This window comes from Sceloporus occidentalis, unplaced genomic scaffold, assembly GCF_023333645.1.
Source record: "Sceloporus occidentalis isolate IW3139 unplaced genomic scaffold, rSceOcc1.0.p SCAF_1, whole genome shotgun sequence".
NCBI lineage: Eukaryota > Metazoa > Chordata > Lepidosauria > Squamata > Phrynosomatidae > Sceloporus > Sceloporus occidentalis.
The window spans coordinates 301,424,393-301,449,785 of record NW_028316981.1 but is presented as its reverse complement, the minus strand read 5'-3'; the positions used below and the strand labels follow the sequence as shown (position 1 = coordinate 301,449,785).

The following is a 25,393-nucleotide window of genomic DNA, read 5'->3' as shown; positions in this document are numbered from 1 at the left end:
AGAGCTCTCTGACAGAGAAGGCAAAATGTCTCACAAAACTACAGTTCTCAGAATTTCCTAGCGTAGAGCCCCAGGGCAGTTAAAGCGGCCTCAAACCGGATTATTTCTGCAGTGTGTTTTGGACCAAGGAGGCAAGGCTGAGGCTTCTCTCAAGATGGGCACAGGGGGGGGGGGGGGGAGATGGATAGGAAGGGCACACGAATTTACTTTCTGAGGAATTTGCACTGGAGTAGTAAAAATGGTGTTCAAACGATTTTTCCATTTTGGAGCTCTGTCCTGTATTTGGTTCTCAAAAAAAGAGACTCTTCTTTTGATTTTACTAGTCTACCTTCTGGGAAACTGGCATTTTGTGACTAGACACACCACAATAGCAGACATACTATGAGAGAGGTCACAACACACAGTAGAAGTGAACACTGGACCCAAAGGTTGGGAACACCTGTATTAGGATGATTAGAGGCAAAGAGGTGATTAAAGAAACAGTCATTTTAAAAGGTGTATTCCTTGTCATCTGCATAAATAAGCTGTACCTATCAAAACATCTTCTTTCTGCGTAACAATAAAAAGCACAAGATTCCTGCCTTCCATTGTATCTGACCACCTCACTGGCTATTCAAACGTCTCACATTGTATGGCTGTGCTCAGTCATACAATTTCCTGAACTCCCAATCCTCAAGTATTTTTTCCTCTCTATAGTACATAAATCTTGCTATGATTCCACCATGAACAGATAAACATGTCTAAAGATAAAAAACAAACAAACCAAACCAAACACACCTCCCCCAACAACAACCCTTCAATGAACACACTTAAAACAGTTTGTGGACAAACAGAGGCTGGCTACAGTCTTTAATGCACAGCACCCAATGTCAGCCTTGATCACATTAAGTCAAATGATCAAGTTTTCTATGTATTTATTTCCAAATATTTCTATCAACACACCATGCACATTTTAAACATTTAACTGCACTTCTTAAGTCAAGAATTCCAAAAGGTTGCATGTTTTCCTTTACTCCCTTCTGCCCTTTAAGAAATACAAGCCTCCTTTCGAGTTTGCTGTCCCTCTACTTTACAACACTGTGCTTACCTCTCACCTATGTAAAAGACAGCTTACTAGTATTATTCATTGTATTTGTGCAAGTCAGTAATTTTGGTATCTAAGCCTGCATAAGAAGAGTGTCAGGTCCATTCAAAATATTTCCAAAGAATGAGTTCCTATTAGCTGCCTTGAGTCGCTATACTGGGAGGAAGGTGGGATATAAACACAGAAAGAAAGAAATAATAAAAGAAAGCCTGAAAAAAAATATGCAAAAACCCCTGAGAAACTAGAGTGTGGCTAAGCAGAGCTTCCAGGGATTGGTGAACCAACTTCAATATCAAATATACCTCTTGCTAATATTTCTCACACTTGTCTTGCTCTCTCCTTGTACATCAGTCAGTCCTCCGTAATCACAGATTCTGCATCCACAGATTCAACCATTCAAAGCTTGAAAATAGTTTTTTTATTCCAAAAAGTAAAGCTTGATTTTGCCATTTTTATGTAAAGGACATAATTTTACTATGCCATTAAATATAATAGGACTTGAGCATCCAAGGAGTTTGGTATCCACAAGGGTTCCTGGAACCAGACCCCAGTGGATAATGAGGGCCCACTGTACCTGCAAAAAGGACTGAATCTGCAAAGCAGAATATTTGGAAGCGACTAGGTGAATTTTATACAGAAAACCTGTTCATATTTCTTCCAACTTGTCTGAGAGATTGGGATAGAGAAAGTACATATTGCTTCATGTGCAGCACTACAGGAAGGAAGACAAGGTATGATTTTCCCAACTATCCTCACTCTACTCTAGGTAACTCCAGACTTTTGGAGATAAAGCAACCAATTCTGGAAATCCCTGGCTTAAAAGGACATTGGTTTTAAGAACTTTTTAAAGCAACTGTTCATCTTTGACAGTTCATTAAAAGAAAATATACAAAAGAAATACGCAAGCCAAATCTGACTTTCCATTTCAAAAACTCAAAAAGCTATCAATAGCTGGATATAAAATATGAAAGTCAGTTAAAGCTCTTCTGTGAACACTGCCATTTACAATTTGTGAAACCTGCAAGCCAGCTTCTGATATAAAAGTTAGATTTCAACATACCCGCTTAAAATCATTCATGTTTGTTGCTTGGACTGGTGTTCCAATAAATGTAAAATATGCAATTCTTGTTGTTTCTTCATCACCTTGATTGGACTGAACAAATAACTGAAATAGAAAATATCAGTGCTGAGTTACAATGTGGAAGAGCTCATGAAATAATCAGTTTATCTGAAACTCATGGAAAAGTCAAGCCAAAGGTACGCTAGCCATACTGGATAGTCTAGTTCTTTTAGGGATGATAACAGAAAATGGTGAAGTCACATAGAGCAGATGACAGGACTCAAATCTGATTCTTTTTGCAAGGGCTAATAAGCACAGCTGACATGTTCTCAATAGCGGTGATCCTTTCAGGTTTCTGATAACTAACACATTTTTTCTTTTGCTGTAGCAACTCTTAGTATAAGAAGTACTTCTTTTATAAAGGCAAAGATAAAAAGCTAGGAGACAGTGGCCAAGTGTGTACAATTGGGTCTTGTAGTTCATGAATCGCTAGTGAAATTTGGAGGTTTTATCCTTCCTCTCCTGCTGTAGCTCTTTATGTGTCATAAATCTTTGTCAGGAGGTCTCCCAGCTCACTGAAGCAGGTTTCAGAGTCTCAAGATCCTTCAGGAGTGAGAATCCTGGCCATTTTATATCCCAAAGAAATTCATTCCAGTGTTACCCATGCTGCTCGATATAAATTTTGGAATCAATGATAACCCTTAATGACCCCTGGATGAACTCTAACAGCCTGTCCGCCATTACTGGCAAAGCGAGAGGACATGTACACCTCCCCAAAGGGAGCACCCATATTAACATCTCAGAGGGCCCGGGGAAGTCGCATGAAGGGATTATCTCAAGGCTGGGAAGAGTGAAAGGATTGCCTTCCCTGAAGCTATCAACCTCCTCCTCAAACCTATTGTCCGAGAGGCATAAGCCCTTTATACTATCTAAAGCAGACATCCAGGTGAAAAGAAAATCTTTAGAACACCTTTGTTTCGGCCAAGCCAGCCTCTTTGCCTCAGGCCAGATTTGGCCTATAAAAAGTCCCCACTTTGGCTGCTCAGCGCACCATTTTCAAGGTCTACTTACTCCACGTCAGTCAGACCTGCTTTGGTAGCCGGCATTTCTGCTCATCCCCAGGCTGCGGAGCGGACTTGTCTCACTGTCCTACACCCCATTCGCTCCCCGGAGGGAGTCTACATTCTGGTAAGCATCTCCATTAGTAACGCCTTAAATCTGTTCCTATTTTCCAACCCTAATTTTCCTGAGTCCTGAGTGTGTGTGTGAGTGTATGCACAACGCATGTGTTTTCCCCCTATTTCAATAAATTAGACATCTAGTTATTAATATCCGTCTCAGCTTTATTTATTGGGATCCCCTGGTCTACTCCGTATACATATCGGGAGGGCGATTTCGGTGGGCTCTCGTAGCCAGCCCCTCTTGCAATATTTGAGCTAATAACAATAATAATAAAATTCCCCTACGGACCCTTGGCTACACCAGATTTTAGTTCCTTTCCTGAAGGAGTCTCCTTTCATAATACATTTTAAAAAATTCCTTAGCCTCCAGATTGTGCATAACATCACCATGCTTTTAGGTAGCCATCTAATATGTTACTCAATTATATAAACAAGGAAGGGATGTGAGGCATTATACTCACAGTTACACTGTTAACATTCTGAAACTTTACATAACGAAGCTGGATAATACTGTCTTCTTTAATGTCTTCTGGTGTTAGTTCCAGAGCCTGAGTGGGTTCACTTCTTTCTGCTTCTTCAAAATCCATCGATCGAGGAAGATTGATAAACATTTTTACATATTTGGGACCTTGTCCTGTTATAAAATATTATTAAACCTTGTTATGAATCTCAAACATGATTTTAATGCTTGTATGTGGAATGTTCCTGACATCAATATCAGGAAAGATTCTAGAGCAGATCCTTAAACAGAGAGTCTATGAACATCTAGAAGGTAATTCCATAATCACAAAAAGTCAACATGGGTTTCAGAGAAACAAGTCATGCGAGACAAATCTGATCTCTTTTTTTGATAAAATGACCAGCTTGGTAGATGAAGGGAATGATGTGGATATAGTATATCTTGATTTCATTAAGGCTTTTGACAGGATTCCCCATGACATTCTTGCAAACAAGGTTGCAAAATGTGGACTAGACAAGGTAACTATTACATGGATTTGTAACTGGTTGACCGGCCGAACCCAAAGGGTGCTCAACAATAGCTCCTTTTCATCCTGGACATAAGTGACCAGTGGGGTCCCACAGGGTTCTGTCCTGGACCCAGTGCTATTCAACATCTTTATCAATGACTTGGATGACAGAATTGGGGGCATATCTATCAAATATGCAGATGACACCAAATTAGGAGGAGTGGCTAATACCCCAGAGGACAGGATCAACATTCAAAATGACCCAAATAGACTAGAAAGATGGGCCAAGGCTAACAAAATGAATTTCAACACGGAGAAATGTAACGTACTGCACTTTGGGCGGAAAAATGAAATGCACAGATAGAGGATGGGCAACACCTGGCTGAACGAGACTACATGTGAAAGGGATCTGGGAGTCCAAGTAGACCACAAGTTGAACATGAGTAAACAGTGCGATGTGGCAGCTAACAATGCCAATGCGATTTTAGGCTGCATCAACAGAAGTATAGTATCTAGATCAAGGGAAGTAATAGTGCCACTCTATTCTGCTCTGGTCAGACCCCACCTGGAACACTGTGTCCTGTTTTGGGCACAATTTAAAAAGGATGTTGAGAAACTGGAACATGTCCAAAGGAGAGTGACTAAAATGGTGAAGGTTCTGGAAACCATGCCCTATGAAGAACAATCTAGGGAGCTGGGTATGTTTAGCCTGGAGAAGAGAAGGTTAAGAGGTTATATGATAGCCCTGTTTAAATATTTGAAAGGATGTCATATTGAGGAGGGAGCACGCTTGTTTTCTGCTGCTCCAGAGACTAGGACCTGGAGCAATGGATGCAAACTGCAGGAAAAGAGATTCCACCTCAACATTAGGAGGAACATCCTGACAGTAAGGGCTGTTCGACAGTGGAACACACTCCCTTGGAGTGTGCTGGCGTCTCCTTCCTTGGAGGTCTTTAAACAGAGGCTGGATGGCCATCTGTTGAATATGCTTTGATTGAGAGTTCCTGCATGGCAGGGGGTTGGACTGGATGACCCTTGTGGTCTCTTCCAACTCTATTATTCTATGATTCAATGTACCCCACTTCTATAAACTAAAAGGAGACAAATTATTCAGCCTAAAATTCAGCCTTCCTACATCAGGTACCCTTTATCTACTGTGAGTACAATTCTCAAGAGGATGCTTTTGGATTGCAAATCCCTTCATTACTAATTAGGGCTGGCAAGAGTCACCCTATAAAGACCTAGAGGGTCACATGTTCCTCACCCATGTGCTAAAGCACTGAAGTGGTTATGGTAACCAACTAAATTCTCTTAGCTTGCAATCTTACAAGGCTAGACTAGATTCAGGTTAAGGTGAGTGTGAACTGAGTCAGAATAAACCCATTAACAACCTCCCCTTTTGAAAATTTAGTTAGTTTCTATAATTGCTTCAGTACTTTAGCACATGGGTGGAAGAATATGTGGTCCTCTATGTGTTTTGGGGGCTGAATTCCATAGCATTATTAAAGGTAAAGCAGTGTCAAACTGCATTAATTCTGCAGTGTAGATGTACCAATACGGCCATTAGGAAAATATTGCTCTGCTTCAATTGCCAAATACTTTAAAGAACTACAACTACACTGCAGAAATACTACTGTCTCACACGGATTTAACTTCCATGAGTCAATGCTAGGGAATTCCAGGATTTGTAGTTTTGTGACATATTAGCCTTCTATGTCAAAGAGCTCTGTTTGCACAACAAACTACAAATCCCAGGATTCCATAGGATGGAGCCATGGCAGTCAAACTGTATTATTCTGCAGTGTGGCAGCAGCCTAGGACAATGCAGAATGCCTAATTCTGAAAGTATCAAATGGTCCCAGACAGGAAAGGCTGATTTGCTTTGCAAACTGGAGTCATCTACCTTACCTTTTCAGACACTTTGTTTAGGCTTTGCTCTGAAACGTGATGCAGTGACAAAACGACATTTGATGGTAAAGTCCAACTTTTAAACAGGGAGGAACACCAAGAATGAAGCCCACAGGTGAGGAATTTGCAGTGTGTTCTTTGCATTATAAAAACCACCATATGAATACAAAGCATGTCAGTGGCTGCAGCCATCAATTACTTCCTTTGAAGGAGGAAGAAGTTTTACTTACCATTATCAGGCCCTTGAAATTTCATAGAATACAGCTTGACAGGCTGATTAAAAGCTACTGTAATAAGCAGCTGTGGAGGCAAAAAAAAAAAAATCTGTTAAGAGGAATCTTAAATGCACTGATAAATGGCATTTATGAACAAGGATTAATTTTAGATGCTATTCTCTTTCCTAGACAGTCAAAGCCAATTTAGATGCCAGAATTTATAAATTAAAAACAAATACAAATGAGAGTATTACTGTGGTCAAAATAATACTATTGTCCTTTAAAAGAAAAATTAGTATTCTTTAGAGGCTGTAATACCTGTTCATCACAGTCTGATTCCAAATAGGTAGAGTCTTTACGTAAACAGTTTTCAAACCCGTGTTCATCACTTTCATTAAGGCATTCACAGCCAGCTTTATTAACAAATGGCATCAAGTCCATCTGGAAGAAAGAGACAGGATAGGTTGTTTGCATGTAATACATTATACCGAAATGGTAACAATGCAAAAATGAAAGCTGCAATGCTTATTTCCCCCCTCATAGAGAATGATAAATCTTGTAACTTCTTGTACTTTGAGCATTCATTGTATCTAGCTTTAGCCTTCTAAAATACACTCCCTTTAGAAAGATGTAAATGTTGGCTATTTTTGAAAGCTCATTTTTGTACATACTGGATCAGCTTTCAATAACACAACCTTATTCAATCTGGAGCCTTGCAGATGTGTTAGACTACAACTCCCAACACCACCAGCCAGCATGGGCAATGTAGGCCAACATATCTGGAAATTCCACTGCCTAAATTACATATACAGTCAACCCTCCTTATAGGCGGGCTTGCCTTCTGAGGCTTTGAGCTTATGAGGAAGGCAAGCCCCGGCAGAAATAATGGGGTGCATACTTGCGCTGCCCACCTGTGCGCTGCTGCGAGCACACGCTTCATTATGTCCTATGAGGTTTGAGCATACACTCTTTTCCCCATACGCTGTGTAGGGGGAGGGGGTCCAGAACAGATCCCCCACATATGGGGAGGGTGGACTGTACCTGACTTTAACGTTTTTTTCCACCAAGGGCAAAAATATAATGATTTTTTTAAAAAAAAACCCTTTCTCCCTGACTTGTTTTTTTCTCTAATGTCTCTCAAAAATATAATTTGTAATTTTAAATTTTAAGTTCTCTTGAATGCATTGGCAGTACTACAGTTTAAACAAATATAAGCCTGAGGAGAGATCAGTTCAGCAAATTGAAAAAGACAGTCTTTCCATAATTCTTTAATTCTCCATTTCCAATATTCAGGGATTTTTAAAAAGCTTTAGAAGTAAATAATGTGTTAAAAGGGATAACTCCTATGAAGTCAAGGCTTCTATACTGCACATTATATTCAACCATTAGCATAATTATTTACACTCACAGTTTAAGAAAGAACACAACAATACAGCCAATCTGTAAATTTGAAGGGGTGCAAATTCAAGTGGACTATATGCTTGGGGATTATTTACATAAGAAAGATTTGTTTGGAAAGGTAAATTGGGCTGTATTTGCATTACAGGGTTTATGTCTATTTAGCTGTGAATTTAAAGTACTTAACATCTCAAAAGAGATGTGTCTTTGCATTTAGCATAATTCTAGGTTTCTACAAATACCATTTCCCCTCAAAGCCTAATGGGTTGCATTTGATAATACTGAAAACAAACCTTCACAGCACTGCTCAGATGGAAATGTGGAGACTATTGAGCTGTGGAAACATTAGCAGCATGGGCTCTTTGCTGAAACTTTAAATACTATCAGGGGTTGTGTTACTATGGTGGGTAGAAGAAAAACACTGACCTTTTTAGGAGAAGCATTATATCAAGTACTGCTAAGAACCTAATGTGAAAATTGTAACTTCAACTGTATGATTTGTCTGAGCTCTCGTGTATATATGTGCGTGAAGATCAGATAAGTTTATCTTTTGTGATAAATCAGGAATACCCTAAGCAAAGAACCCGAATGAAGGAAAACAGTCAAAAGCACTGAGAACAAATTTCTCTCAAAGTTTCAAGATGGGTAACTGAGAAAGTATTTTCTGTGGGTTTTTCAGCATTCTGGAATAATTTATTCCTGATGTTTCACCTTTCAGAGAAAGATCCCAGCCACAGTTGCAGGTGAAATGTCAGGAATAAATTCTTCCAGAATGCTGACACACAGCCTGAAAAACCTAAAGAAAAAATATGGATCCTGGCCATGAAAGCCTTCACATTCAAACTGAGAAAGTATTTGGGAATTCCATATCTTCCTGCTTACAGAGTTGATTGGAGGGACCTAAAGCAGATGCAATGATGCTGGGTTTCTTAATGATGGGTAAGAAATTTAGAGTAGAATGTGTATTACCCTTACCCCTTCTGGGAATGCTTACCTCTGCCAATTCATCAGTACTGTACATGCACAGTGTTTTAGGTGAGCCAGTGTGGCATAGTGGTTTGAATATTAGATTACGATTTTGGAGGGTTCAATTCATAGCTCAGCCATGAAACCCACTGGGTTTCATGTCTCAGTCTCAGGGGAATGCAATGGCAAACCTCCTCTGAACAAATGTTTCCAAGAAAATGGCATGATAGGTTTGCCTTAGGGTCGCTATAATTCCAAAATGACTTGAACGCAGACAGTAACAACAACATCAAAAAAGGTACACTGGGTCTGAGGACAGATGTGTTCCAGCTCTCCAGGGTTATAGTAACCTTTTATTGAAATAAACATGCAAATAAAGTTCTTTGTGTGAACTTTGGAAAACATAATTAAATATCTGAATAACTGTGTTTCTCCCTATTAAAAACAATTCGTGAACAGAAAACAAAAATGGAGGAAGGTTGTTCTATTTGTTTATATAAACCTTTCTCTCAATATTGCTCACAACATGATTGAAGAATAGATCCAGCTAAAAACAAAAGTTATGATGGTCATGATAAGATAATAAATGATGAAAGCTAATAAACTATGTATGATAGCTAGTTTATTTTTATTTTCTATTGACTGTTATATTTTTAATGGTAGCAAACAATTTAAAAAGTAATCCCCTAGCACAGGTATCTTAAATCTAAGTCTTAAAGACAGATTCTGAGAATCTCCACACAAATGTGCAAATGAATCCTTTAGCACCGTTGAGACTAAATGAAAGAAAGAAGCTGGTAGCATGAGCTTTGGTAGACTTGGGTCTGCCTCCTCAGAAGTCCATGCTACCAGCTTCTTCTTTCAGTTAATCTTAAAGCTGGTACATGGGCCCTGGTGGCATAGTGGTTAAATGCCAGTACTGTAGCCACAGGGTTGTGAGTTCGATCCAGCAGAGCCCCAGGTTGACTCAACCCTCCATCCTTTTGTAGGTTGCTAAAATGAATACCCAGCTTGTTGGGGGCAATTGCTAACACGCTGAAAAGTGCTTAAAGAATGTTTAGTTCACTATGAGGCAGTACTGAACTGTAAAATGCTAAGTGCTATTGCTACAAGATCCCTTTGTATACTGATTTTCCAGACCAACGCAGCAATGTCTTTGAATACTGTGCTCCCAAACCACAACTCAAGAAAATACCAATAATAAAGTGAAGTAGGATGACCATCAAGTCACAGCTCCTCTAACTACAGTAGATCCTCAATGTCCATTGGAATTTGGTTCCAAGACACCTCAAAGATAACAAAATCTGTGGATGTTCATCCCATTATATGCAATGGCCTAGTAAAATAGTGCCACTAATATCAAATTACAAAATCAGTTTCTTTTTGAAATTTGTATTTTTTTAAAAAATATTTTCAAGCCGTGGCTGGTTGAATCTGTAGGACCAACTATACACCAGAAACAATTTTTTAAAATGTTCCTTTTTTATTGCATGGAAGGAAAGAAAAAGAAACACAGTCTAATCCAACACTGAAGGGGGATCCCAGTCCAACGCCAGCTTACGCCAGCTTACTCTGTGCCTGCCACTTTTTAATCATCTCCCTCACAGCTTGAGAGCACAAATCATGCTCAGGTACGTTTAACTTTCCAGGAAAAGACTTTCATTATGTGTCAAGTCTTCTACAATTTTTACTTCAGTTTCACGTGCTATATCACAGGATGTTTTGGACCTGACTTTCACCAGCACCCTTTCAGGGGGAACAAGGAGACCTACTGTGAATAGAAGAATAGAGGAAGTTGCTGCATATGCCTTGATGTTTCAATCTCTTTGATCCACCTTTGGAAAACAAGTTTCCCTAGAATTTGGAAAATTTACTTTTTCCCCCAGGCAGGCTGGGAGATTGTGGGAGTTGTAATCCAAATCTAATTTTTCCAATCTCTGCACTTTGCAAGTCCAGTCCAATGAAATTTAGAAAAAATATACATACATATCCTTTTGGAATATCTGTATCCTCATTGTTTCCAGGATCATTTTCTAGATGCTGCTTGATTTTATCTTCTAATCCCACGGCATCAGCGCCTTGATACTGGTCAATTCGTACTTTGTTCCGGAAGAAAAGAAACGTTGGAGTTGCTGATATATTATTGGTTGCAGCTGTTCCCTAGCATTCGGAAATCAATAGTTATTATATAGCAAGAAATGTTTTTACAAAGCAATAAATTTATCACCCATCCAACATCACTGGCCTAAATGTGTGTTCTTATATGAACAAATAGTCCTCGTATTAATTGGAGAACATAGACATCAGCTCTTTCAAAAATAGTCTATGCAGTGATTTTATTAATTTTTCATAATACAGCAATGACAGGATTTTGCCACAAGTGTTATAGACTTCTCACCATAAGCGTAGAAGTAGACGTACCCTGGGTCAATTCAGAAGCATAGTTTTGTGAACTACCATGAAATATCCAAACTGATTTACCTACTTACTCACAATCACTGCTCCACACCTACAGCATGTTGTACCATGAAGATGGGAGTGGACATGTGATATGTGAGTACTGAGAATCTAAAGCACAAAAGCTGCTCAAAATCATGTTTTCCCTGTTGCCTATTTGGAAGCTTAAACCATGGTTTGGTGTGTCTGAACTGAGCCACTGGGCCAGTTAAAACAAATGATTTGATCTTAATAAACCATAACTTATTAAGCCAAGACTGAGTGTCATTCCACACAGCTTCCCTTGCGTGTCAACTTCAGAACTTGTTATGATTTGGTTACATGAATTTCCTGTTACCCAGAGTAAGAAACTAGACAAAACCCACAACGGAAATCCTGAGGTGATCCTGTAAAGTGAGGAGTTAGGGAAACACTTTTGAGGTTGTGGTGTGCCATCTATAAGCTGACAATACATGTGGGTATTATTAAATCTTGGTTTTTTAAAAAGCTTAACAGAAATTGTTACATCTGAACCAATTCACTCTAGGAATTGCCACATCACAATATCTGAGAGAGGTTTAGAGCATAAGAAATGAATCCATTGTAGAAGGAGAATATCTCCAAGGCAAACCCACTGAATATCTTGGAAAGTTGCAGGCTTTGCTTCTTCAAAAGAGAAATATATATCCTTTTCCTTCCATACATTTTCCCATATGGCCAAGTTCCTTATAGCTAGAATCTTGGATTTAACAAAGATGAAAAGCATCTTTAAACCAGTATATACTGTCGCCAAGGGCAATTAGGGACAGTTTATACTGCATCATATAGTAAGAAGCAAAGCTGTATTGCCATGTTCCTTTTTGCAGCATTTGCTCTGAAGATCTTGAAAGTTTCTTCAGAACTGATTTTAAGCCACTGTACCCTCTGAAACTAAATTGCTTTAAATGCTCTTTTCAAACATTTAAACTCTACTGAGAGTAAGGATAGGCTGTTTATACTCAGGATACCATTAGTTCATAAGAAGAAATAAATAACAGCTTTTTTATGGTTTAAGTTTAACAATATAAGTATTATAGCACAGCATGCATAGTCAAATGTCTCCTGCACCGCTGTAAAATTAAAGTCTTTTATTGGAGAAATTTAATTGCTGTTTCAAGAAGCACAAACTGAACATGCTCTAAGTACTCAAATTATACACTGTTAAGAAATTTATCCAATGTTTCCTCAGTTGATAATTTTGCTTAAGGTCTGAATAAAGCAGAAACCTAAGTGGTACCATCAACAATCATTAAAAAAAAAACCACACAAGCAAACATAACCAAAAACTGCAACCACTCCTGAATTATCAACTTCAGCATAAACATCAAAACTGGTCAAAACTGGTTCATAAATGTTCACCCTGGAACAAAAAATACAAGTGTTTGTGTGGGAGGTATCCAAAGGAGTAGAAGGCTAATGACTTTAAAATCTTAATATAGTCTTCATTTGAATCCCATTAAAATGCACACCAAGTGTGGTGAAGTATTAAGCATGTGCATAAACAAACACTTTAAACTGTAGTATAGATTAGAAAACTGGAGGTGATATCAAATATTTGTTGGTACATACTCAACAGATGAGAAAAGGTTATATATTATTTCAAAATAGGAAAGGACAGGTAGCCACTGCCAGTAGGAACAGAAAATGGACCTGTAACTAATGAGAAGTTAGTTGAGCAGACAGACCATGACAATCCAGCTACCCGGCAGATGGAGTTACTACTGGATCATCACAATATAATCTTGGGAAAACTAAGTAATAAACAATATTAAAAAATGTGAAAGTGAAGCTTAACAATGAAAAACTCTATTTAAAATAATTAGAAGCAACAGAAGAACTAGAAGAACTACTGGTTGAGCTTAGACATTGTGTTAAGCTGCAGTTTAATTACTAAATTTTAGCATGATGAGTAAAAACTGCAGTAAGAGCTGTGCGCACTACCCAATCTCTTCTTTCTGTACTACGAGCTGCCAAACAAATTATGAATGTTAAGTCCGACGTTTATTTATTTGACTTATATTCCACCTTTCTCCTAAAATGAGACCCAAACAAGCTTTTTGTTAATTGCAATGTCTGAATCTGGCTGGAGCCAAAGTACTGGCTTGCTTCCACAACAAGAAAGATATACAAACTTTAGAAAACATCTTTCATTTGCTGACTTGTTGGAAGACTAAAACCCCAACATGTCAGCTCTTTCTGTTTTTGGGCGTCATAATATGGAAATAATGCATGGAAAAATTGGAACTTTAGCCTGTGATTTGTTCAGCCGTGGGAACAATTAGCAGTATACTTATTTAAAACACAGCTAAGGTGTTACCATGGACATCTAAACACACCCTATGACTTGGCTGAAACAGGCCAACTCTAAGTCATATGTTATTATGCTGGCTTGTTGAAAAAAACCATAATGCATCTGAGGAAGTAGGCTGAAGTCTAACATTCTATAAATCTTAAAACTGTGAAGACAGAGACTTTACTTGTAAGAACACAACCATGATAAATGTCACTCTAGGATTTTTGTGGCAAATGCACATTCTGTCCTTCCATGCCATTGTGTTTATACCCACTAAAGTGAATTGGCTTTCACATATTATTTATTTCATATTGGAAATACATTAGTAACTAAGTGCCTCAATATAAACATCTACATCACCTAATTTTTAATTTGAATAGTTATGTATACATGCATGAACACTCCTCACCTGGCACTGATGCACATCAACTTCCAGAAATGTTGCTTGGGGGTATTTATTGCTCAGAGCATTGAAGGCAGGAGCTATCCTTAAACATGGGCCACATCTGTCAGGGGGGAAATGTAATAAAGTTATCAGTTAGTAGCTACAGTCACTCTCTTTATTCATTTTATTATGTAGGATGGAAGTAAGCATAATGGAAATAAAATTATGTGCTGGTGATTCCCATGACCATCTCCTTCCCTCTCTGCCCATTAAACAATGTAGTACTGTATCTTTGAATAAAGTATTCACTGATTTTCTGGTTTCCCCTCCAATCTCCTTTGATTGCTAATTCAGCCAAGAAAGCTCAAAGTGTCACAAAATTACAGACTGGTAGATATGGCAAGACCCTACAATCCCTGTAATGTCTTGTTTCATTAAAGAAAAACAAAGGGAGGAGGGGTTTCTAACACTGCTTCAAGACAGCCCTTGTATAATAATTTCTCAGTAAGATGTCTAATCAATGCATGAAGCTGAGACTGCAAAATCAGTTTCCAATTAAAGACATCACAGTGATCTCATTCCTTACAAAACTGTATCAGTCATTAAGTTTATTAGTATTAGTCCTTTAAGTTTAAGTAAGCATTAACCAAGTACCCATTTTATATTGTATTTTATTTTAAATTTTTTGCATTTTAAAATTGTTTGAATGATGTATGTGTGGTCCTTAATGTAGATGCCACACCTGTATGTTCTTTATATTAAAAAGTGGAATACAAATGCAAAGCCATTATTAGTGGACCTCACTCATCTAAAACAGTTGACAGCATAACCATCAGGGTGCTATTATGACTAAAAGATATGTACAAGCTTCCTCTCAAAAAGACTGGCAGAGGAGGGTAGAGGTTTGTGGTGGGGAAATCTGATGTGGATATTAGGGATTATCCGCTAAACGGTGCTCAAGTATACTATTGTTTCTAATTGCTTTCCCAAGTTTCTTATTTTAGCCACTTCTACATTCTTTCTGCCCAAATAGTACTATGGCATAGTTAATGGTTTGGTGTTGCTGTTTAGTTATGAAAAGCACTCAAAAATCTGCATTTAAAGCTTATTGCTAGCAAAGCTAGAAAACTACCTTGGATCTTGAGACTGCCAAAAACATATTTGGCATATTTCCCAAAGTTGTTTTTGCAGGCCCTGAGGCCACACGTTACTCATCTGACATAGAGCTCCTATGTCTAGGAGCTATCTTACATGGTTTATTGCACTGTGATCATAATAAAAAGTTAACAGTGCTTGGTACTGCTTTTGCTTAGTTTACACTATATTGTAAATACTAGCATTGAATTAGTTCAACACTAGTTAAAAAGTACTCAGTGTGTGTCTGTGGGGGACACACATACCAAATGGAAATTTTCAAAAATATCTGACAGTCCTGCAATCTCAGTATGGCCTTTTAACCGGCCAAAAGCCAAAAGGGAACATTCTGTACCAACGTCAGAATCGGTCCTGACATGTGGAATTCAATAGGGTTTCCTCTAATCCTGTTGTAGCTGCTCTCTGTCTGCTCAGACTAACTTTTAAAGCTCACATCTGTCTATCATACAGATTGTCAGGAGATCACAAGTGGGCCATGGGTGAATGGCTTGATGCCTGTAACTTATTTCAAACATTCTCCTCCTGAGCTGTATTCTTGTTTCCAGATTATAATGCAGCAAAGTAAGCAGAAACCACAACTTAATGGACCATCCTTCTCAAACCCAAACTCAAGTAATCCAGTTTGAGACTGCTTCAACTCCCCTGGCTCAGTGCTAGGGAATCCTGGGAATTGTAGTTGATTGTGGCACCAGAGCTCTCTGACAGAGAAGGCTAAATGTCTCACAAAACTAGTTTCCAGAATCCCCTAGAATTGAGCCAGGGCAGTTAAACGTGGTCTCAAACTGGATTATATCTGCAGTATGTTTTGGACCTCAATCTGATTTACATACCTCAAAGGATTGCTGTGTTGGAGAACACTGCACACCATTTTGAATTCAACAGAAGAAAGGAAGGATATAAATGTAACCCATGGCAAGTAGACAAAGGAATAAAAATACAACTCCTCCACCCTGGTTTCAGACTATAATCTTGTGCCATTTTACTAGCCATTAAACACCAGTGAAGTCGATGGGACATACTATTGCGTAGGAATACCTAAGAATCACAACATGAGCTATCTTCTTCTTAAAGGACAGCCCATGCTACTGCCAAGTTGTTAACTGGGGCCGGTACAGCAAGCACACCACTCCCTTGTTGCAACATCTCCACTGGTTGCTGGTACATTTCCAGGTGCAATGAAAAGTTTTGACCTACAAAGGCCTATAGGGCTTGGGTCCAGGTTATCTGAAGGAGGGTCTCTCTCTTTATAAGCCCATTAGAGCTCTACAATTGTCTGCAGAGGCCCTTCTCTCTGTCCCACCGCCCCCACAGACTTGCTAGGCAGGAACAAGGAAGAGGGCCTTGTTCTCCTTCCCAGGGCAGGTCCAAACATTTCTGTGCTGTCAGTCTTTTACAAACTAACTAGGGTTGGGCTTTTAATGCTATGTGGTTCTGTTTTTAAGATTTGCATATAGTCAGTGCATTTTAATGCTTCTAATGTTTAGTGTGCTAACTTCACAAATTGTTTTTGCAATCTTACATTCATACTCTTATTAGTGCTTTTGTATTGTTTTAATTTGTATTGCTAAACTACGTTGCTTTAAATATGTTGCTAGCCACCTTGCATCCTATTATTGGGAAAAAGTCAGGTTAAAAATGAATATACTAAGAGTGATAATAATAATGGGCACCACAAAAAACAAACTGGCAACTTTCTCTCTCTCTCACACACAAAAAAACCTATCTCACAGGGTTGCTCTGATGATAAAGTGGAGAAGAACCATGTTCTCCACCTCTGAACTCCTTGGAGTGTAAATGCTAACAAATACTCATCTAGGCATTATTTTTTTAAAAAGCCCTCATTACTTCCTAACTCAATCTAATTACCCAAATGACTTGAAGGCACACAAGACAACAACAGCAAGAAAGGTGCCTTGAATCTCATTTGGAGAGGAAGGCCGGCTATCAGTCAACCTCAGCCTCCCCCCCCCCCCCCAGAGACAGAGAGGAAAAGAGCACCAGGAGCTTTCCTCTCAGCTGTTCAGGAATTATTACTGAGTGAAGGAATGACTGACAGACATTGAAATGTAGGATATGTCCTAGCAAACGAGGACCTCTGGTCACCCTGAGTTTGATGCCACTTTGCCATGGCTCCACACTACAGGATTTCTGGGAACTGTAGTTTGTTCTACCATTAGACCTCTCTGACAGGGAAGGCCAAATGTCTAACAAAACTACAATTCCCAGGATTCCACAGCTGTAGTGGCTTCATTTATATATCACTGCATACCACTCTAAGCACTCCCTAAGCAGTTTGCAGTGTGTAAGCCCATTGCCCCCAACCATCTGGGCACTCATTTTAGCGACCTCCTGGGAAGGCTGCAAGCCTGAGCTGAGCCTGAGCCCTGGCTGGTTTCAGGCTCTCCGCCTTGGGGTTTGTGGCTGAGTGGCTGCAGCACAGGCATTGAAGCGCTGTGCCTCCAGGGCTCCACTGAGCCAAGGCAGCGAAAGCGGCCTCAAAGTGGATTGTTTCTGCAGTCTGGATGCAGCCTTAGCAGGAAGCAATATATCATGGTTTGGGATGTGATTATTTTCACCAGAGCAAGGAAGCAAAGGAGAAAAAGCAGACTAAACGTCCCGCAGAATAAAGAAGAATGAATGAATGAATGACTCAATCCATCAAACGCAATTCCTGAGGAGCTGATCAGAAAGCTCCCGTCCCACAGGCCTCCAGAAGACACTGCTTTTGACTGCCCTGGGTTTATGCCAGGGAATCCTGGGATACGTAGTTTTGTGAGACATTTTAGCCTTCCCTGTCAGAGAGCTCTAGCGCCACAACAAAGGACTACAAATCCCACAAGTCCCAAAACGTGGAGCCACGGCAGTGAAAGTGGTGCAGAGACAGGGTGGCCAGACGCCTTCCCTGCATTCCTACCTCAATTCATTCATTACCAGTCGATAACCATCAGTCCAAGACACACTGGAGAAATAAGCCAGTCTGCGGCCCTGGCTGAGTGCTAGGGAACCCTGGGAATTGTAGTCGGTTGTCTCCCAAACACTACAGTCCCGGCATTCCCTGGCGTTAGAGAGCCAGGGCAGTTAAAGCGGTCTCAAACCGGGTTATGTCTCCAGTGTGTCCGCACCTGTAGCGTCTTGTGGCACCAGAGCTCTCTCTCTCTCTCTCTCTCTGAGGGAGGAGGCTGGACGCCTCCCAAACGCTACAGTCCCCAGGATTCCCTCGCAGTGGCATTACTCTAGAGCCAGGGCAGTGGAAGAGGGCGATTATGATCCCTGCGTAGGGCTGCCATAATTGTCCACTTTTACCAGGGACAAAATGTAGGACAAATTCAAGACCAAACTGTAGGGCAACTGCAGGACAAAACTCAGCTCAAAATGTAGGACATTTAAGGTCCACCATTTTTCTTCAATGTCCTACATTTTGGGCTGAGTTTTGTCCTGCAGTTGTCCTACAGTTTGGTCTTGAATTTGTTCCACATTTTGTCCCTGGTAAAAGTGGACAATTATGGCAACCCTATCCCTGCGGGGTGTTCTGGAACAAGGAGGCCAGGCTGAGCTTCCTCTCAAGGGAGAGGCCAGTCCCGGCGGGTGTCTCCCTGTCTGCGAGGGAGAGGGAGTTGTGCCCCTGCCTTCCCCAGCTCCGCTCACTGACTCACCCTCTCATGGTGAACTTGGCCACCGCCAGCCGGGACCCGGCGGCGCTCAGCTCGCCCTGGAAGTCCGCGTCGTTGCCCACCGCCTTCACCCCGACCATCCCGGCGGCCTCGGCGTCCAGGAAAGACGGCGCTATCTGCAGAGTCACCGCCGGCAAAGACAAGGCAGGAAGAGGAGGAGGCGGCGCCCGGCATGCACCGCAAGGAGCCACTGCGCAGGCGCGGAAGCCCCGCCGCCATTTTGTGTCCCCTCCTCCTCCTCCTCCTCGAAAAGGGAGGCTTCGAGGCCGCGAATAGAGGGCGAGGGAAGCGCCCCGCTCCTCACACTTCCGGTTCCCAAGCGGCCCCTCGAGGAAAGACGCCATTCGAGTGGATTAGGGCCAAAAGCACGCTCCGGAATCATGTCTTCATTATGACTGTTACGAATTATTATTAATTAATAGTATTATTATGAAGTATTATGACGGTTCCTGCCCTCAGGCTTACAATCTAAAAGAAAAACATTATTATTACGAAGTATTATGAATAATTATAAATTATAATACATCATTATTTATTATTATGCATTATGATTACGAATCTTTATGGATTATTATCATTATGGATTATTATTAATTATTATTAATATTATACAAAATATTATTGTGTTTTGAATTATTATTATTATTGTTGTTATCATTATTGTAAAGAAATCTTATTGTTAATTTTAATTAATTAATGTCATTATTAATGCATCTGAGGAAGCAGACTGAACTCTAGGAAAGCTCCTGCTGCCAACTTCTTTCTTTCAGTTGGGTCCCAAACACACTTGCAGAAACAATCCAGTTTGAGGCCGCTTGAACTGCCCTGGCTCAGAGCCAGGGAATCCTGGGAACTGTAGTTCTGGGAGACGTTTAGCCTTCTCTGTCAGAGAGCTCTGGTGCCACAAAAAAGCTACAGTACTATTCCCAGGATTCCCTGCCAGTGTGTTCTGGACCTTAGTCTCAAAGGTGCTACAAGATCTCTCTACATACTGATTCCAGACTGACATGGCTATATGTTTGAAATCTATTATTCATTATTATTTTTATTGTTAGCGTTATTATTGATATCATTCATGTTATTTATTTGTATCCTGATCTTTCCCCTGAACTATGACTCGGAACAGCTAGAATCCGGTTGGAGACGTCTAACTGCCCCTGGCTGAGTGCTAGGGAATCCTGGGAATTTTAGCTTGTTGCAGCACCAGAGCAAGCTCTGACAGAGAAGGCGGGATCTCTCCCAAAACTACAGTTCCCAGGATCCCCCAGCATTGAGCCAGGGCAGTTAACTGGATTATTTCTGCAGTGCTTTTTGGACCTTAGTAGTTTGAGTGTTATAACTGAACTATATATATTTAATTGTTACTTAAAAATAAACTTTTGTAATTCATATTTTATATTTTTAGGGAAGAGGAAAAGGCTGTGATCCAACATGAGATGCCAGGCCCTGTGCACTGGCCTAGTCTCCCCAGGCCCTGTCACTGTGAGCCACATTAAACCCCTCTTTACACCCCAAAGGGACGTACTGAAACAAATGACAGTACTTGCCCATAGGGAAACCATACTTGCCAATACAGAATCATGGGGGAATACTTGCCCATAGGGAAACACAGGAGAAACCTGCCCATAGGGAAACAAAGGAAACATCTCCAATGTTTCCCTATAGGCAAGTATTCTACTATGTTTTCCTATGGTTAGACTGTATCTGGTGGGTAAGAAAAGATCTTCCCCTCTCTCTCCCCATAAAAGTTAGAAGTCTCCTGAGATTTGCAGCATCAAAAAATGTGAGCCACAGAATAGATGCAGAAGAACCAAAAAAGCAGTATAATAGCTGTAATTATAGATTATAATGTAGTGTGCTTATATTCAATACAAAGACTTGTACTTATTCACCAGAAATAGTAGTCATACACTAATTATTTAATAAAAAAGTCTTTTACAGCAGGGCAACATTGAAAACACAGGAGACGTCCTGAGCAGAAGGAGAGGAAGACCAGGAAGATAGTAGTGGTATCATACCATCATCTTTACAGATATTAAGCAGTGATTGATATTTACCAGATTAGCTTGCCATGCTAATATTTTTGATTACAACAGAGATGGAGTCTGGCGCAGATCATGGTACAGACCCTTCATGATAAGTGTAAGTATCTTCATTTCAATGTTTAAAATGGGAATGGCGTGTGTATGTGTCAGAGAGAGAGGTTGATAGAAATAACTAATGTTCAAAAAAATGTGAGCATGATTGTGTTTGTGTGTATGCAAGAGAACGTTTTCCTGTAAATATATAAATAGTGAATTCCTGTATTTATGTGCTTGTAATAAATCTTCCAAAACAAATTATTATAGTGTGCAGTCCAATTATTTTTTCATCTTTCATTTCATTCTACTGCATATTGGGTTGGTCATTCATTTGAGTATTGAACTAGGGCAATAAGAGACCAGGGTCTGAATACATCACACTCTCTCGCACTAAAGGGAAGGCAATGGCAAATCTCTTCGGAACAAATCTTGCAAATACAAATGGAAGCCAGGCACACACACACACACACACACACACACAGAGTATCTCGGATCGGTCTTTGTAGTCATCAATGCGTTTATAGAATGTGTGGGGTGAGTCCTTCCTGAATCTTCGCTTGTGAAGAAAAGCCATATATATATATATATACATATGTATATGCGCCATTGGTATGTGAGGATGTCAACACAAATGGATTTGTAATTTGCATTGACATCCTCACATACCAATGGCATATCTATGTCTGTCCCTGGCTTCCATTCCACCAAATGCATCTGAGGCAGTGGACTTTAAGCCTAGAAAGGCTCATGCTGCCAACTTCTTTCTTTCAGTTCATCTCAAAGGTGCTACAAGATCTCTCTCTATAGTGAATCTATAGATTAACATGGCAATATCTGAATCCTACCAACAGGAGACAGGATATAGAATGTAAAAAGCCCCATGCTGCTTAAGCATGCCCCAAATAGAGGATTTATTATTGGCATTCCTCCTGGTCAGGCAGAGGCCTGAAATGTAGGACATCAGAGGGACCAGAAGCCCTCCTTTCCCAGGACATGTCCTACATTAATTAATTGTCATACGTATATATATGACATGGTGCCCTTATATCTATTTCATATCTATCTATATATATAGATATAGATATAAGGGCACCATGACACACATATGGAAAAACAGATAGAAGGGCACCATACACACTTTAATTTAATCTATTTAATTTAATTGTAATTTAATCTATTTAATTTAATCTATTTAATCTCTTCTATTAACCAAGGGCCAAGGGGGGGGGGCTGGGTCAGCCGCCTTCCCTCCCGTCTCCATGGCAACCCGGAAGCGCCCACACGCCTCCCGCCATTTTGCTCTCGTCTTTTCGCTGAGGCTGGCGGCCGTCAAGCAGCGCCGCTTTTGCGACACTTGCTGTTCTTTGCGACACTTGCGGCAGCTGGAGCAGCCCGTCAGCTGATATCCGGCACCAGAGCCTTGAGAAGGCGCTGAGCGAAGGAGGTGCAGCAGGACAGAGCAAGAGCTGTCCCCTGGAGCTGGTGGGGCAGAGGAGACTGCAGCCCAGGAGGGGCTGAGAGAGCGTGGCCTTCTCCTTCTCCTGGGCCAGGTATGCTTCCTTGGGGGCTGGGGGCACAACCCTACCCCCCTCACCCTCCCAGTTGCTGAGTGAGGCTGGCTTTGCTCTTTCTTTGGAGGAGGGTTATTTGGTGGCATGCTGTGTGCGCCTTTCAAGTCCTCTCCGACTTAGCTATTCTCCCCCCCCCCCCATATCCAGGGGTTTTTCAAGGCCATGACCATCCTCTTGAGGCTGAGAGAGTGTGACTCGCCCAAGCTGAGCCAGGATTCGAACCCAGGTCCAGAACACACTGCAGGAATTGAGCATCACGGAGGTTAAGGCGGTGTCCCGGCCAGGGCGACCAGGACGTGTCCTACGTCAATTAATTCATTGTCAGTCGATAATAATCTGCCCAAAACACACTGCAGAAACAATCCACTCTGTTCTGAGACCCCTTTAGTCGCCCTGACTCAGTGCTAGGGAATCCTGGGAATTGTAGCTGGTTGTGGCACCAGAGCCCTCTCTGACAGAGGAGACAAAATGTCTCACAAAACTACACTTCCCAGAATTCCCTAACACTGAGCCAGGGCAGGTAAAGCGGTCTCAAACTGGATTGTTTCTGCAGTGTGTTTTGGACTATAGTCCAACGCTGAAACCGCTACACTGCACTGGCTGATACATATACTGAATAGATAGATAGATAGATAGATAGATAGATAGATAGATGGGCACCATATACATACATACATACATACATATATATATATATAGTGGTGTCAAGCTCAGAGTGACCAGAGGCCCTCCTTTCCCAGGACATGCCCTACATTAATTGATTAATTGTCATATGGATAAATAGAAGGACACCATATACACACACACACACACACACACACACACATAGATAAACAGAAGGGCACCACACACACACACATATGTATATATTGATAAATAGATAGAAGGGCACTATATATATATGGATAAATAGAAGGGCACCATATATATATATATATACACACACATACATATAGATAAACAGAAGGGCACCACACACACACACACACACACACACACACACATATATTGATAAATAGATAGAAGGGCACTATATATATGGATAAATAGAAGGGCACTATATATATATATATATATATATGCACACACACACACACACACGGATAAATAGAAGGACACCATATACATACGCACACACACACGTGTGTGTGTATATATATATATATATATGGATAAATAGTTAAATAGAAGGGCACTGTATACACACATATAGATATACATGGATGAATAGATAGAAGGGCACAGGCTGGATGGCCATCTTTCAGGGTTGCTTTGATAGTGTGTTCCTGCATGGTAGCAGGTGGGACTGGATGGCCCTTGTGGTCTCTTCCAATTCAGTGAATCTGTGATTCTATGAATCTGTATATATATTCAACAAATACATTGTGTGCCTTCAGTTGTTTGTTTGTTAATTGTTGTTGTCCCCCACTGCACATGCTGGCCCTGTGTGTTGTGTGTGTTGTTTGCCTTCAAGATGTTTCCTTCTGATGGCGACCCTGTCAGGGGTTTTCTTGGCAAGATTTCTTCAGGGAAGGGGGTTTGCCATGGCCTTCCCCTGAGAGAGTGTGATTTGGCCAAGGTTACCCAGTGGGTTTCCGTGGCTGAGCCAGGATTTGAACCATGGTCTCCAGAGTCATCATAATCCAACACTCAAACCTTATACCACACAGGCTCTAGCAGAGTGGTCTTATCTCTCCTTCATTGATTGGCTTTGCTTTGGTGCCACATTGTTCTCTCCTCCACGCTCCCCACCTTAGAGATAAATGGACACCTTCTGGAGACCCTCTGCCTCCCTTCTTCCCACTTCCCTACATGCTCTTTGCCCACTTTACTCTTCAAACTGGAAAGGCCCTCTTATGAAGACCTGTTATGAAGGAATTGATAATAACTCTGCTCATCCTTTTCTGCGTCCACACCCCACTGCCCAATCTATCTTATTTTCCCCCCTGCTTTTAAGTAGGGTCACTTTTCCTGGTGAGAAACTTGCCCTGGGAGCTCCTGCGCTGGTGAGCCTGGCGTAAATTTTGGAAAGAAATGCCTTGCACTAATTCCTAAACTTTGATCCGAATGCATCTGAGGAAGTAGACTTAAATCTACAAAAGCTCATGCTGCCTGCTTCTTTCTTTCAGATAGACTCAAAGGTGCTACAAGACCTCTCTGCATACTGATTTTACAGACTAACATGGCTATCTCTTTGAATTTGATCTTATAGGCATTTTGGACTTCAGCTCCCATGATTCCTGAACACTGGCTAAAGTGGTTGGGGCTTCTGGGAGTTGAAGTTCTAAATTACCTGGAGACTCAGTTTGGGAATCTCTCCTTAAGGCACCGTGGAGAGTTGGGCTTTTTTTCCTAAGGAGCAGTATTTTTTTAGGAGAGATGATGATGCCAGAGTGCAACAGCTTCCTATGTTGAAACCTGTTGTTGTTGTTGCATGCCTCCAAGTAATTTTTGACTTACAAAAACCATAAGGCTATCATAAAAAGCCTATCATAGGCTTTTTTTTTCTTGACAAGTTCCTTCAGAGGGGGTTTGCCATTGCCATCCTCTGAGGCTGAGAGAGTGTACTTGCCCAAGGTCACTAGGGTTGTACCTGCTCAGTAGAAACAATCCAGTTTGACACCACTTTAACTGCCATGGCTCAGTGCTGTAGGACTCTAGGAATTGTAGTTTGTTGGGGCACCAGCGCTCTCTGACAGTGAAGGCTAAATGTCTCATGCAATTACAATTCCCATAATTCCATAGCATTGAGCATTGCCAGTTAACGTGGTGTCAAACTGGATTGTTTCTGCAGTGCAGATGCAACCTTAGTGGGTTTTTATGATCCAGTGGGGATTTGACCCCTGGTTTCCAGAGTCATAAAGGTGATCCACTTCCCTCTTTCTCCACCACCATTTTACCACAAGGACCCATGGAAAACTGGTGACTGGTGGGACTTTTACAAATTGTTTGCTTTTCTCTTTCAGTGGAAGTGGATCTTCC

At 40.8% G+C, this 25,393-nt stretch overlaps 2 protein-coding genes across 4 annotated transcripts in view; one reads left to right on the top strand and one right to left on the bottom strand.

Moving 5' to 3' along the window:
* TXNL1 (thioredoxin like 1) overlaps positions 1–18,914 on the bottom strand; it is a 31,609-nt gene extending 12,695 nt beyond the window's left edge. For all 3 annotated transcript variants that reach the window (XM_089497289.1, XM_089497283.1, XM_089497296.1), the window contains exons 1-7: positions 18,742–18,914; positions 13,958–14,054; positions 10,767–10,940; positions 6,735–6,857; positions 6,432–6,501; positions 3,787–3,959; positions 2,145–2,249 (exon numbers count right to left, since the gene is read on the bottom strand). In XM_089497289.1, coding sequence (XP_089353415.1) covers positions 2,145–2,249; positions 3,787–3,959; positions 6,432–6,501; positions 6,735–6,857; positions 10,767–10,940; positions 13,958–14,054; positions 18,742–18,839 — 840 coding nt within the window. In that variant the 5' untranslated portion in view covers positions 18,840–18,914. The remainder of the gene's footprint in view (positions 1–2,144; positions 2,250–3,786; positions 3,960–6,431; positions 6,502–6,734; positions 6,858–10,766; positions 10,941–13,957; positions 14,055–18,741) is intronic.
* A 3,358-nt stretch (positions 18,915–22,272) lies between these two features.
* The window catches only part of WDR7 (WD repeat domain 7), a 333,095-nt gene continuing 329,974 nt past the window's right edge, over positions 22,273–25,393 (top strand). Inside the window, exon 1 of the mRNA XM_089497268.1 lies at positions 22,273–22,390. The gene's annotated coding sequence lies outside the window, so the exon portion shown is untranslated. The remainder of the gene's footprint in view (positions 22,391–25,393) is intronic.